This window comes from Lycium ferocissimum, chromosome 8, assembly GCF_029784015.1.
Source record: "Lycium ferocissimum isolate CSIRO_LF1 chromosome 8, AGI_CSIRO_Lferr_CH_V1, whole genome shotgun sequence".
Lineage (NCBI taxonomy): Eukaryota > Viridiplantae > Streptophyta > Magnoliopsida > Solanales > Solanaceae > Lycium > Lycium ferocissimum.
Window position 1 is genome coordinate 51,465,317 of NC_081349.1, and position 15,683 is coordinate 51,480,999.

A 15,683-nucleotide genomic window follows, 5' to 3' on the forward strand; every position below is an offset into this window, starting at 1 on the left:
ACAATACAGAAGCCTCCACAGCACGAGGTACGCCACAATCACTGCCCTCTCACCTTATCAGTCAAACTTCCTCTGACGTAGCTAAATGACCCAATTCCCATAATTCCATACTTAAGTTCCTCTCACAACTGATCCCCAAATAAAAGAGTTGCTTTCACCGGAACTCTCTGATTCGATATAACCATACCCCTGAAGCGACCAATAGATCCCACAAATAATCCTCGAAACAACACAAACTTTTATACATATACACTATCATCGCCCACTCTAAACCGATAAAATATCCTGATTTCCGCTAACCTTTCTTTCACCCCTCTAAAGCTGTTCTTCTCACCACGATTTCTTAAAAACACATAAGCACACGCCAGAAACCATGACTTACTCTCGCCAGAAAAGAATTCTTGCTTTATCCAAGAACTAGACGCAATTCATCAAAACTGATCTTACTCATAGCCGACTTTGCTAGTTCCAAGTCTTTCTAAACCTTCGAACCACAAACACGAAGCATACCACTAAATACCTTGCCGAGCAAAGTCCGCAGGAAACCATCTGATCACACTAAAGACCTCTCGCAACCATAGTACCTCCTCAAATCATTACCAAGTATCGACGAAACCATTATATCTGTCTGAATTGCTATCCCCAGTAAAATAAAATCAAGTCCACTCGCAAACCCTAATAAAGCTCGGTAGACCTGTCATACCTCAAATCTGAACTGAAACCTATTGAATCCGTAAAGGTGATTTACTGGGAACCCATAAGTCCTCCCGGAGATATGAACACAGTCCATCAAGTTCTAATCAAACAATACTGACCCGAATGAATGCACATCCCCCGAATACCATCAATAGCCACTTGAACTGACTCCAAATTTCCGTAACCAATCACACTCCCACCACGCATCTGTGGCAACCAATTCTAATCTATTCCTCACGCATAATCAATCATGTCTGTCACCCTTGACTCCAAAAGCTGAGTCATATCCAAGCTGTCAACTGAGTACCGAAGAACTCTACCTTATGAATGCAACCTTCGAGTTTCTCAACCCTTACCCGATACGCAAATCTGATACACTCTGAACTTTTCGACACAAAAACCTATTAGCCTCAATAATAACCCTTTAACCATCAAACCTCCCATTGTAATACCTCGATATGCCCATAACATTTCTGAAAGCATCAAATCTCGCAACCTCTTGTGCCAACCTAACAAAACTATTTCCGAGTCCTTAATATCCAAAAGTATTCACCCAAGATATCCAGTCAATATTACTCATAACATAAAACACTTACCACGAATATGGTCCCATCTCAAGAATATAACTCTAGCCTTCAGATGATAGGAATTTTCACAAAATCCTTTCTCTTAAAACCACACTAACTTATCCAATGTAGAGTGTTACGAAACTCTCCAACAGTATACCACTCAAGCCACTTCCTATAAACCTTAACATGTCAGTTACTTGAAATTCTTCTCACTAGTTGCCGATCACGAAACCTCACGGAATTTCATCATATCACTTAGTCCTTTTCTTTAGGCGTACTCACGGTCACACTTCATCTGAAATATGCAAAACATCTCCACAACCTATACTGACCCAAGTAATCCCGAAGATGTACCTTGTCCTTACCGATTTTCGATCAACTATACCTTTCCTTGACTCTTCAATTCCTCAATTTCAGTCAGACCACAATAATCGTCACTGTTTAACCATTTCTCCAACCCACACAATAGAATACTGCATAATCATAAGTCTTGCAAACTAGCCGAGTCAATACTGGAGATAGTAGTGTACCACACACTCTAACCACTAGAGTTCCCTTAACTCACTCAACTCAAAAACTGAATACTCTCTAAATCCAGCGTATCACATGTATAGTCCTACTAATGTCCCCACATATCTCTATCAAGGTGCCTTTGCTCAAATTCCCCTATCTCAAATTTCGAAATATTCTCCACAACTCGAATTTATTCAAACTTCATTATTGATTTACCACTTCGAACGCCCCAATTGTCGAACCAGAACACCTCTAACCATTCACGCGGTTATCCCTTTCATTCGATCAACTCAACCTAGTACATCAGTAGTAGCAGGAACCAGTCGAAACTTACACAACAGGTACAAGGCTCTTAACCCTAATCTAGATGCAACACCCGATAGCTCCTTAAGTACTAAAACTTCACACTCGTCAAACACTAGAGCCATTCTTACTAGTCAACCACTGGCCCATGGCATAACCAAACATACCAACACAATACTGACCCTTATGTCTATTCTATCAACATAACTATAAAATCAACTAGCTCCTGATTCCACGATATCTTTACCATTCCTCAAACACAAAGACCCCGCGAACACACCCATACTGAAATACCAGGACCACAGCTGCCAAATATCTTAAGTCTTCACTCGTCACAAGTAACCTTGCCTTCCGATTTAGAACCGACAACACTTCCCTAGAAGAACCCACGAACCACTACCATATAGACACGACAAAGCCCAACTCAATTTTTCATGGCCGAATACGGAATCCACCCTCGTACAAATTACAACCTTATCCTAATGAGCACATCAGATGCCAATTGTTCCCATCCTAATAGCGGAGAGTGATCTATCCCAATTCTCTTCCTTACTCTTCCGTCGCATAACACAACGTACTCTTACCAATAAATCCTAAGAAATCCTACTTCGCTACTCATTTTTCCATAAAAGTCGTCCTTTATGTCCTTATCCTCAACTTCTCCTTTTTATTACACGCAGTCACTATACTTTTACCAAATCCGATGATCCTTACCGAACTTACACTCGTCCCCGCATATCGACATCTAGTACCCTGCCACTAATGAATCATTGACCTACCATTGGTACACCCGTGCCACGCAAACCATCATAATTCCCTGACGAAGTTGAAACATTTCCCACAACCAATCATATCATTGAATAAATCACTCTTGTTAAGCCATAAATGCACTTTTGCCTCTTTCGAGCAACCCAACACTGAAAACATGGAGATCATTTAACTCTTTGTACCATCTCTCTCATTTCTTAAGAAACCCCCACAATAAACGATTATTAACCACGATGCCACACAACTAAAACCTCAAGCTATAGCTAGAAACTGAACCTAGTTACGCGTCCGAATCAGGATGACACATCTCGTACCATACCAAGCCACATCATAACGAAACCGCTCGCATAAGAATTTATGCAAGAGTTTCCACCCTCCGTGGGTGATTAAGATAAAGAGATTCAGATGCCAACTGGAATCGACTAGATACCAATTTGAATGAAGTAGCACGAAGGAAAGAAAGTATTAGAAGTTTCCTAAATGTCTCATAGCCTCTCGCAGATAAGTACGGAGCTCATCGTACCGATCCGCAAGACTCTACAAGACATGCTCTTGTACTTATAGACCAGGTAACCTAGGGCTCTAATACCAACTTGTCACGACCCAATTTACTAAGTCGCGTGGGCACCTACCATTTTTCACCTCGGTAGGCGAACCCTTGTTATAATAAGGAATAAAGAAAAAAAACGGAATCATAAGTCTTGATCATACAAATATAAGTAACGTGCGGAAACAATAAATACAACCCCCAGATCTAGTCTGAATAATACAAAAGCACTAAATGATATGTCTCGAATATACAAGTCTCAAAATAACAACTGTCGAATAGAAATAAAGCAAGAAATTAGAAGAGTCTCTGAGTAGTGGCCATCAGATGCTCACCCTAGAATACTCGCAAGTCCGCCTCGAAAATCAGTCTGGGGAAGTGGAAATGGAATCTGTCTCAAACTCTACACCCCGAAATTCGATAATCACCCGAGGCCTCACAGATGCAAAACAAACATGCACACATACATAAAAACACGATACGAACTCACCCGCGACCTCGAAATTCCCAACGGAAGTCTATTTGACCAAGTCAACCCCCAATGACCTAAGACCAACTTTCCAACCAATAACCCAAAACACTCCCGTGTGCCTTGGGAACCGAACCGAATACCCTACCAAGTCACAAACGACCATCCGGACCTCTCGAAATCGACGGAGTTCTGAAAAAAGTTCGTTTACCCAAAAGTCAACTGTGGGTCAAACATTTTTCACTTAAAAGCTCAAATTTTCAAAAGTCACACTAAAACTCACCCGATCATCTCGGGAACCATACCACCCATCCCCGCGGGTCAAAATCGAAATCATAAGACTTTGGAAAAGTCAACAGGTGAAAATCGATCAAAAACACTATAACAACCAAACGGGTCGTTACATCTTTCCCCTGTTAAGTTGGTGAATGTTGCCATTGAATTGAGGAATTCTGCCACCATCTCCATTTCCCAATCATTCAAGTGTTTTCTCAGGTCCAGATCCCACCCTTGTCCAGTCCACATCTCAGCAACAGTAGCATGTTGCTTTTGACTAAGAATGAACAAATCAGGGAATTTCACCTTCAGAGCTATGTCATCCAACCATATACATCCAAAAGGATACTTTTACCCCATTCTTAACTTTGCATCTAGTCCTTGCAAGCATTATTGACCAGTGATTTCTAATTGCCCTCCAAACAGTGCATCCATGTGGAATATTAATCATGTTTGTTATCCACCTGTCCTCCAAACCATTTTTAGCATAATGACTTCCTTCCATAGCATGTCTTCCTCTGTAGCAAATTTCCATAGCTACTTCATCATCAAACTTTGGTTTTGCAGTTTCAAATCACTGATACCCAATCCCCTTGTTTTCTTGCTCACAGCCAGTTCTTCCCGCTTGACTAAGTGGAATTTCTTCTTATCTTCATTCCTCTGCTGTAGAAAGTTCCTTCTAAGGGTGTCAATTCTCTTGATCACATTGACAGGTATTGGAAATATGGACATCATGTAAGATGGTAAGGCATCTAGCACACTGTTGACCATGGTCAATCTTCTCCCAAGGGAAAGATATTGGCTTTTCTAGTTAGTCAGCTTCTTCTCACATTTTTTTAAAATCCCATTCCATATTCCTTTTGACTTGCTCTTGGCTCCCAAAGGCATGCCCAAATATGTAGTTGGAAGCTCCCCTACTTTACCTCCTAATTTTTATGCCAAGCTTTCCACCTTTGCAACCTCATTAATTGGATAAATGAAGCTTTTACCCCAATTAATGTGTAATCCTAAAACTGCTTCAAAGATGATAAAGATAGTTCTTAGGATTAAAATGCTCTCTTCCACTGCTTCACCAAAAACAAGAGTATCATCTGCTTATTGCAGATGGGTAATCTCCGAGTTTCTTGCACCAACCTGAAATCTCCTAATCTGGCCATTCACCTTAGCTGTCTGAAACATATTACTCATGCCCTCCATTGCCAGGATAAATAAGAAAGGGGACAAAAGATCACCCTGTCTCAATCCCCTTTGATAAGGAAAAAAAAAATCCACAAAGAGTTCTATTAACCAAAACTGAGAATTTAACAAATCTAATGCAATGTTTTAACCATTTGATCCATCTAGTTCCAAACCCTATTCTCTCCAAAATATTGATTAGAAAGCTCCAGTTTAAGGTGATCATATGCTTTTTGAATGTCTAGCTTGCATAGAATACCAGGTTTCTTACTCCTCCGTCTCGACTCGACACACTCATTAGCTATAAGAATTGCATCCATGATTTGTCTTCCTTTAATAAAAGCCATATGTTGCCTATCCACTAGTCTATGTATTACCTTTTTCAACCTCTCTATTTAGCAATGATCTTATAGACTCCCCCAATCAAGCTAATAGGCCTAAAATCATTAAGCTCTATAGCTCCAGCTTTCTTTGGAATCAGAGCCACAAAAGTGGCATTCAAACTTTTTTCAAAATAACCTTCAATGTAAAAGTTTTGTATAGCAGCTACAAGTATTGTCATATGATATTCCAACACTGATTAAAAAAAGCCATAGAGTATCCATAAAGACCAAGAGCTTTGTCCCCTGCACATGCCCTAATGGATTCCAGTATCTGTTGAGATTCAAAAGGGGCCATAAGAGTAGCATTATCTTCCACATCCAGCCTAGGACAATTCCTCATATTAAATTTTAGTCTCCAGTTTTCTGTCTCTGAATACCGCTTCTCATAATATGACACAATTTCTTCTTTCCCTTCTCCAGGATCCTCCAGTACTTCTCCATTTACTCTTAACTTGTCTATAGTGTTTGCCCTTCTATGTGCATTTGCTGTTCAATGAAAGAAACTTGTGTTTCTGTCTCCCTCTCTCAACCAAGTTGCCTTTGATCTCTGTCTCCAAGCAATCTCTTCATGCCTAGCAATGTCTTCAAATTCCATGGTAAGGGCCAATCTAGAAGCTATCTCCTTCTCCTTCAGGATTCTATGATCTTATATCTCTTCCAGTTCAGCAAGCTGAGCCAATACCACTTGTTTCTGCATTCCCAAGTTACCTCGTGCTTGATTTACTCCATTCTTCAATTTTCCTTTTAAAGCTTTTAACTTTGCTACCAGTATAAAATCCAATTTTCCACTGTAATTGAAGGATTCCCACCATGTCTTCACTCTCTCATTGAAGCCTTCTGTCTTTAGCCACCAATTCTCAAATTTAAGATAAGAATTGGTTTTCTTCCATTCTCCACATTGAAGTAACAAAGGTGAATGGTCAGAGGTCACCCTATGCAATATGGACTGCCTGATATTCCTAAAGCTCATCTCATTCTTCTGATATCAGGAATCTATCAAGTCTTGCTGCAATATCGTGTTTGTCTCCTTTCTTCCAAGTAAACTTCCCTCCTGTCAGGGACAAGTCCACCACTTCCATGTCTTCAATGAATTCAGAAAAATCAGTCATTGACTTGCTGATTCTTTTGCAGTTCTTCTTTTTAGAGGATATCTAACTGTGTTAAATCACCACAAAGGACCCAGGGCCCTAGAATTAGACTCCTTGTTGCACCTATTCCCCCCCCCCCAAGTTTTCTCCCTCTCCATTCTATCATTTGGTGCATAAAACTCCAAGTCAGGTTCCAACTGAAACCTTGATTCTTTCCGGTGAAACTACAAGAAACAGAGTACATGCCCTCACTACTGATTACCCCTTCCCAATCCCTTTTGTCCCACATGATGACTATTCCCCCTCTTATCCCACTAGCTTCTAATTGAACATAATTGACTCGAATGCTCCCCCAAACTTCTCTCACTATATCAGTGATATCCCTTTCCATTTTTGTTTCCTGGAAACACACATCTGCTTTCCAGGTAAGTAAAATATTTTTTATCATACTTCTTTTTTTAGTACAATTCAGACCCCTAACATTCCAAGACACTATATTCAACTTCATTGACATTTTATTGCAAGATATCCCCCATACTTCTAGTACCATTACTCATGAATTTAGTATCTAATTCTAGCCCCTTCAATTCATTCATCCCCTTTCTCTTGAAGATTGATTGTTCCCCCTTATTCTCCTGCTTGTTGTTGTCTATCTTCATGAATAACTCTTTGGCTTTCTTTTAACACCCTCTAAAGTTTACCACAAACTCTGTGCTAAGTCTGGTTATATGCTGTTGAATCCATACTGGAGCTATTTTCACTGGAATGGTTGTTTCTTCTGGTAATTGAATTTTTAGAGGGGTACATTTATCTCCTCCATGTCTTGTTCTTGCAGCTGTATTTGTAGATGTAGACCCCCATCTTCTTTTTCTTCTACTTGGTTCCCCCCTTCTTCAGATGAAGATGAATTTCCCCTACTCAATGATTATCTTGAGTCTCCTTTTCTCCATCTATGTTGCCCAATGGTTCCAACATGTTCTGGGTTATAAGTTTTGACAAGTTAGCCTGTATTTCTATACTAACCATGTCCTCTAAATAGGCTTCGGGGATTGATTTATGAATTACTACAACAAATGGGTCAATGACTCGGCCCAAATGCTATATTCTTTTAACTCGGCTCAAATGCTCTATTCTTTTAATTGAGCCCGCAACTACCTCCATCGGCCCTTCCCCTTCACCCAGGGTCCCCACGTAGGTTCCCTTTTTTCTGCTGACTTTTGATATAACCCTTGTCCTTTATTAACCATCGGACAAAAGGTTGCTTCCTCTCTCTTCTCTTCCTTTGCTCTGACTACGACCGAAACTTCACACCATATCGAAATAGTGTAGGTATATCCTTCATTGGACACCTCCACCTCTTTCGAAACCTCCTTTCCATCTCCTGCCACCTTGATTCGAGCCCAGTGTAGATGGTTTTTGAGTGATATCCCCTCCGTTTCTAAAAACCCTCCGCATTGATCTCCGATTTGTTTGAAGATTTCTTGTGACCATAGGCTTAATGGAAACCCTAGAAGTCCGATCCATACCCAGTCTCATTTGATTTCTGCGGCCAGCAACCCCTAGTTGGTTTCCACCATTCGAGCGCCAACTTCATCTTCTTCCAAGTCCATTCTCTGTTCATGACATGCTCTGCTTCTTTCCTTGATGGGAGTTCAAAGAGTAAGTAGCCATCATTCATGGCATGGACATTTATACCAAATACAGTCTACCAAGTGTTGCATGCCCTTCTTCTTACATCATTTAGAGTGGCTATCTCTTGTGTTGAGCTCTAAAACTTCCCAACTACGCATCTGCTCAGCAAGTCTTTTTCAGAGATTGAAATCCCCCCTGAGATTTTTATATTGTCTTTCATACTCTGAACTTGTGCCTTTTTCATGCCATCCGTCACCCATCTGTTGCTGTTGCAGGCCTCTTTGAAGGGTTTATCCAGCTGTTTAGTTGTAGCTTCCTGTAGCTTCTGTGTTTGTTCTGGTTCATATGTAAACTTTGCAATTCTGTGAGCTATATTCCCCCATCCTCCATTGAATGTAGTCTCCGGTGTAATAATGACATATTTGCTCTGGCCTTGTAATGCTATGAAACTGATGTATCTACCACTCTCATTGTATTTAAGAGTGAAGAAAAATTCTGAGAAATGATCCTTCAAATTCCATCATCTAACCACCTTCCCCTGTACTTTGGATGCTTCAATAAATATGGCTACTATCCACTTTAAGACTTCAATGCAAACTTTGACTCTTCTCATTCAATTCCTGCTGCGTTCAACCCATTCGTACCAAGATTCTGCACCAGATTTGCATTTAATAATATCGTAGCACTTAAAACCAGCATTGTAAAACATACTATTTTCCCTTAGAGAAAAAGATCCAGCCATAGTAGCCGGAAAGGACCCCTGAAGAGGAAACTAAACTGAAACTAGACTACTGACTCAGAGACCTCGAAAGTCGTGCCTGGGAGCCTTTTTTTAGGATTAGCCTTTTTCCATCCAGGTTCTTAACTTGCATTAGATATTCTGTGCATTCTTACATGAAGCTATGAGCTTTCTTCTTTTCAGAAGGAGATCTTTAAGGTACATCATTTCAAGGAGAATTTTAAATTCCGAGTGAGAATCTAGGATTGAACCATTAGTTCCTCAGAAGTTTCTCTTTGTGTTTTTTCTCTTTCTTTTTCTAAGAGCCCAATTGTACAACTCCCCCTCTAGTATGCTTCGCATTACCACTCCAAACCAATTCGACAGTCTATCACAAAGATGCTACGTCATCACAATGAAAGAAGGATGACTTACATCTTCTCCCACACACCGACACATAAAACACCAACTACTATGTGTCTTCTTTGGGTTATTGGCTGTCAAGGATGACTCTGCTAGCCATTAGCCATGCAAAAAAATACTTGTTAGGAGCCCTGGGGTATCCACATTGACAAATGTCGAAAAATAACCTCCTTCCCAACAACAGTTTCTAGTAGTAAGCTTTAACCGAGAACATCCCATCTCTCTGAGTGCCCCATCTCCATGAATCATGCAACGTGTGCAAGACCCTTCCGCTGGGCTTTGGGATTCCCACATCTCCCAATCATGCAAGTTCATTCTAAAACACAGATCACATACAACTAGCCCTCTTGTATTGATCAACCAATTACACAGTCATCTTTGTTTGACTCGCAATTCTGCATATATTAGGGAGCTTATTACTCAGCATGTTTTGTCTGCACTACTTGTGGTCCCAAAAGCATATCCTTCTACCATCACCTTTTACTCAGAAGGCTCTTGGCCACTAGAGTCTCCCCAGGCTTTCATGATGTTTATCAATCAACCGCATCTGAATGGAAGCATAAGGTCTTGTCCTCTACCCTTCTTCTATTGTGCCTACTTTTTTGCTATCACCCCTTCACAATGATTGCTCCTCCAAACCAAGTCTCCATAATCATTTTCGACGCAGAGCTTGAAAATCCTGAGATATGCCGCTCCAATTCCTTCCCATATTAGAGTTTCCCAACGCACCAAGTGAAATTCTTGGATACATCCAGAGCATCCCAAAAGAAACTTCTCTGGAGTTTCAAGTTTTTCAGTCACACTCACTGCTCACTGCTCGCTGCAGCCTAATTAGTGACATACATTATGTAGAGATACTTGAAAGTATACTCTTAACAAGTATTTCCTTCCCCCTTTTGAAGTGTACCTCTTTTGCCACCCTGCAAGTCGCTTTTCAACTCTTTCGATCACCGGGCTCCACACTGCTGAAGTGCTCAGCTACAAAGCTACTAGAATAAGTTTTGACCAACCTTGGATCATCAAGCCACTAGGCCAGTTGTACGATGAAGTTAATCTTGCAGGTATCTAGAATGGATAGTTATCCAACGTAAATCTTTTTTCTGTAAATCTTGACTCAGGTTACGATCGTGACACGAACAACGCCAACTATTAAAACTTGGCAATACAAGAACTTGATAAGACAGAATCTCAAAAACCCTCTAGTTCAAAACCAATTGATAAATCATAAAACTATTCCACTATTAAGACCTTCAACAGTATAGTAGCACAACCCAACAATTAACTAGGTACACTGTACACTAAAGAACTACGCATATTTATAACTATCTCCACCCTTATAAAACCCTAATTTCAGATAGCAAATTAGACTATATACTCCTTAGTCATGCTACAATTAAATAATCTTACATTTAAACACAAAACTTGATGATAACTCCCAAGTGTTACAGCAAAAGCTCTCAAACCCTTCATATACAGATTTAAGACATTGTTGGCAAGACATAACTTTGACATATAGAGCATGTTAAAGAATTGTCTTTAACTTAAAAGACACAAGGGTCAAATAAACCAGCGCTTTCCACTACCAGAGTGAATTCTACATTACTCAAACAGTGATAGAATAAACGAAGTAAAAATCCTTCAAATTAACATAATATCGAACATAAAATATAAGCTAGATGAATACTTGCCATCAATAACTTTTGACATCTGTATAAATAAAAACAAAACACAGATGGATCAAAGTATTAGGGGATTATAAGGAGCACACTTTTAACAATAAATACTGAATGATAAAGCTTGAACAGGTTGAAAGTATAAAGAGTAATGTAATCTAACCTGCAAAGTTTGAGATGGAATCTGATCTCTTCCGCACTGATGATCAGTGAGCAAAGACATCTCACCTACCAAAGAGTTGTGAAACCTACAAGCATTTAGTTGCAAGTCAAGCGCCTGTTCGACGAGATGTACCAATCTTTGTTCAGGAATTATGACTGTCGGGGGAAGCAATTTTTGCAATTCCTCCAGTAGCTTTGTTCGTGACTTTGCTCTCACAGCATCTTGACCTGACATCCCAGCAAGAACCCGCTGAGAAGGTGATAAAATGCACAAAGAAAGCTCACGGACTCTATCATTGTTTATGCAAAGAGGTCCAATCTCAGTCCTCAACGTCTTTAAAGCATCCATGACATTTTTTCCATCCAACAGTTCAAAAAACTTCTGTTCCAATATTGCAAATGATGCCAATTTAACAATCTTTTCATCCATTAGACCAATTTTATGTAATGTGGTTACACTTTCATCCCATTTACCATCAAGGATTTGCTGCATAAATAACTTTACTACAGCAGATTGCAAAGGTATCCTAGACTCTTCTTCTAGACGTGCCCCAGCTTTGTTATAACCAAGAGAATATAATGCCTCTGCTATGATTCGCACAAATTCAACTTTCTTAACAACCCCTTTTGTACCAACGACCTCATCGTCCCCTTGACAAACCAGGGGGCGAGCCATCAAGTCATTCAGTGAGCAACTTACAGGATCTCTCAGAAATGTACTTTTTGAAAGATCTCCTGGTTTTCCAGAGGATACTTTCACACGTTTGGATGGTGGTTCATCACCTCCCATAAATATATACCTCAGCCCATATATAACAATAGGGGGAAACACAGAACTTCAAGTTGAAATTGCAATCTAAGTACTTCAATGACGAAAATCAGCGCCCTACATAATATCACAAAGGGAAATAACCTTTAAATTAAAATTAAAATATTAAAATAAAACAGCTAAAATAGAAGGAATTAAGAAAAAGTCAATAGAGAGACAGATGACTGATAAAACTTATGATTAACCAAGCATAAAGATTAGTACCTAGGCCGTATACGAATTATCTTCAATCTATTATGTACTAGTTACTTGGACAGAGTATCAATATAACCACATGTCCTGCCAATTCAGAGAGCTCACCAACCCCTATCACCACATAAAACAGAAGATTTGAATTATGGAGAATTGAAATAAAATTCGAGTAAAAGACGCAATCAAGTTTTCTTGGAAAGTGATACGAGAACCTGAAGTTGCATCTATTAGAAAATGAATTTTCTTGCTAAATACAATCTAAGAAGGTGACCTTTGTTTTTTATTTGAAATGGAAGAAAAATGCAAAACTACAAAAATGGATCCACAAATAAGGTTAAGAGCATGGGACTCTTAATTGAACGAGAGTGTGAGAGTGAGACAAAGGAAGAGGGTGGGGAGGAGCCAGAATATTTTCATGGAAAGAGGAGGGGCCTGATTTAAAACCTGAATCGACAGATAGCCTAAATCAGACAATCAGATTCAGTACAAATTATTTTTCCAAATATGATAATATAAATTCAAATGATGTTTGTTTTCTTTATAGTATCGTTGAGTTACAAGCCATATGATCTCAGAGCATAAAGTATAAAAATAAATGTAAGTATAAACCCTCCAATCCTACCTAAAAGAGACAACATGTAGTGGCATAAACCATATGTTAGCCATGCAGACACATACTCTTACATTAGTCAAGCCGGCTGTTAATATTTCCTCCTCAACTATATCTTCTTAGTATGAGTAATCAATGCTCAAAGGTTGTGGTAAATATTAATGCACAATTCCTCCATATGTTAAACTCTTGATGTTGAAAGTCTAGCAAAGCAAGCATGCAAAGTACATTAGTCATTATCAAACTTGATAGCTCCATCTATAATTGCCCGACCACTTACAAGAGTTTAACCCACCTATGCAAATGACTTGATGCTACAAATACCAATAGTGAAGCTGGAGTTATCAACAGAATCCCACACTGTTAGGGGTCGTTTGAGGGGGTGTATTAGGTAGAATTGGTACTAAATTTTAGTACAATGTTTGGTTGCAAATTTAAGTCAGGCACAACTAATACCAATATTACTTATACACCATATTCAGTACTATTCTTATACATAGTAAACCATAACATTAACAATACCAGTAATATTCCTACTCTAATACACCACATTCAGTACTATTTAGAAATAATGTAATGCATGTTATTTATAACGACAAACCAAACAGTCGATAAAAAATAATGTTTGCATAACAAATTCCAATATACATTACTAATACATCATATTCAGTACTATTCAGATACACCCTGGCGGACCAGACGACCCCTTAGAAGGTAAATCCTTGCAAGAGTTGACTACAAACATTCAGTCTCCTCCAATGCTGTATACCTCAAGTGATGTCTACTTCCAGTACAAATCAGCGTCCATTGAAATAGCTTGGAGTAATAAACTTCTTGTAGCAACGTATGACCATGACAGTGATAAGCCGTTTAGCGTAATTGACATTATTCATACTTTTTAAATATCCAATTGCATTATCAAAGAGAATACGATTGAAAAGATGGAATCAATCAACAACACCGGATTTCCAAACTAGTTGGATATGAATCCTCTATATCCATTTTCAGGCCCATCGCGCTCCAACACACACTATTTGTTGATTTAAAGGAAAATTTGGGGTTCTCTAAGACTAGATATTTAGGGATCGTTTGGTTGGTTGGATGGAATAGACAAATATATCCCATAGGTGGGGATATTCCATGGGATTAGCTATCCCACCTTCTTTAGGGCATAACTAATCCCATCATCTTAGTTCAAATGGTGGGATAAAATAATCCCAGGACTAATTAATACTCATAACCACATGCAGGATAAAATAACTCCACAACCAGATGCAGGATAAAATAACTCCACAACCAGATGCAGGATAAAATAATTCCACATTTTATCCCGGGATTATTATCCTTATCCCACCAATATCCCATAAACCAAATGCCCCCCAAGTCTCACACTTATCCCACACTGACCTACACGTCTCTAACACGATAATCCAGTCCAACGAGAAAGGTTAAGTTTTTGCTTCATTAAACTTGGTCATCCTACAAATAAAAACCGGCAACATTTGGTAAATTCTATGTTCATCGAAGGATTCACATTTTGTTACCACAATCCTAAAGTTCAACATTTGCATAAAAACAATACAAATTCTTAAAAGCATAATTCTCTTAGTTAACAAGCAGATTGCAGTGATCACCCAACGCCACCCCATCAGAATGAAATAAATTGCACAAACAATCCTTAAATACAATAATAACAACAACTCCAAGAATCCTTAAATACAACAACAACTACTCCAAGAATCCTTAAATACAATCAAATAAATCCAAGAAACAGATAAATATTCAAAATTCAGGTTTGGCAACTTGCAATCCAACTACTAAAAGCCCCATTTCTGTGAAAAAAGTAAAAGGCAGAAAGAGAACTATAAAATTACCACAAAAAAAAAAGTATCAATAGATGTGTGAGGTTTCTTTTTCTCTTCTTAATGGGTAAGCAATCAGTGGATTGATAAACAAACTGAGGGACAGACACAATTGGGGTCTTGGTTAATGGCGGTTCTGTGTGAAGAGGTGGGAGAAAGGGGTTCGGTTTCTATTTATGTCCTTTGTGAATTGTGGGTATCAAAATGAAATCATATCTTCAAGGAAAAGGTTAATCTAAAGGTAAAATGTGCATATACCTTTTACAATAAATTTTTCATTTGGGGTAAAGCATAGCAATACATATAAACTACCGTGAAATTACTAATTACATATTACACATCTAAAAAATTTGGTAAAATTGTCAACTAAACACTTAAACTACGAGGAGTAGAGCCACTAACCCCCCTTTTTGGATGGTGGTTTCTCGTGATTTTTTAATGTATGGTTTTCTATGAAACTATATTTGCTTTAATTATTCTTAAAATTATGTGGTATGGTGTTGTAAATCCGTGGATCATTTTATGGTTATATAACCATGAAAAGTCCTAACTTTTATAACCACAGATTTGATAATTTTTCCGTTGTTACGTATTTCACTTATCCATTATACCCCACCCTCGACCATCCACCCCACCCCTACCCTACCACTTACCCCCACCCCACCCTTACTCCACCCTACCACTCACCCCCAGCCACTACTCCTCACCACCACCCAACCCCCACCCCACCCTACCACACACTACCCCCACCCACTATCTACTTATTTTTTAAAATTTCTATTTTATTTTTTACC

The 15,683-nt window shown here is 39.0% G+C and overlaps 1 protein-coding gene across 2 annotated transcripts in view; it reads right to left on the reverse strand.

Annotated features, from left to right (window-relative positions):
* The window catches only part of LOC132068722 (WD repeat-containing protein 26 homolog), a 36,724-nt gene extending 21,620 nt beyond the window's left edge, over positions 1-15,104 (reverse strand). For both annotated transcript variants that reach the window (XM_059462403.1, XM_059462402.1), the window contains exons 1-3: positions 14,902-15,104; positions 12,430-12,531; positions 11,398-12,282 (exon numbers count right to left, since the gene is read on the reverse strand). In XM_059462403.1, the coding sequence (XP_059318386.1) occupies positions 11,398-12,186 (789 nt within the window). In that variant the 5' untranslated portion in view covers positions 12,187-12,282; positions 12,430-12,531; positions 14,902-15,104. The remainder of the gene's footprint in view (positions 1-11,397; positions 12,283-12,429; positions 12,532-14,901) is intronic.
* Positions 15,105-15,683: the final 579 nt, after the last annotated feature.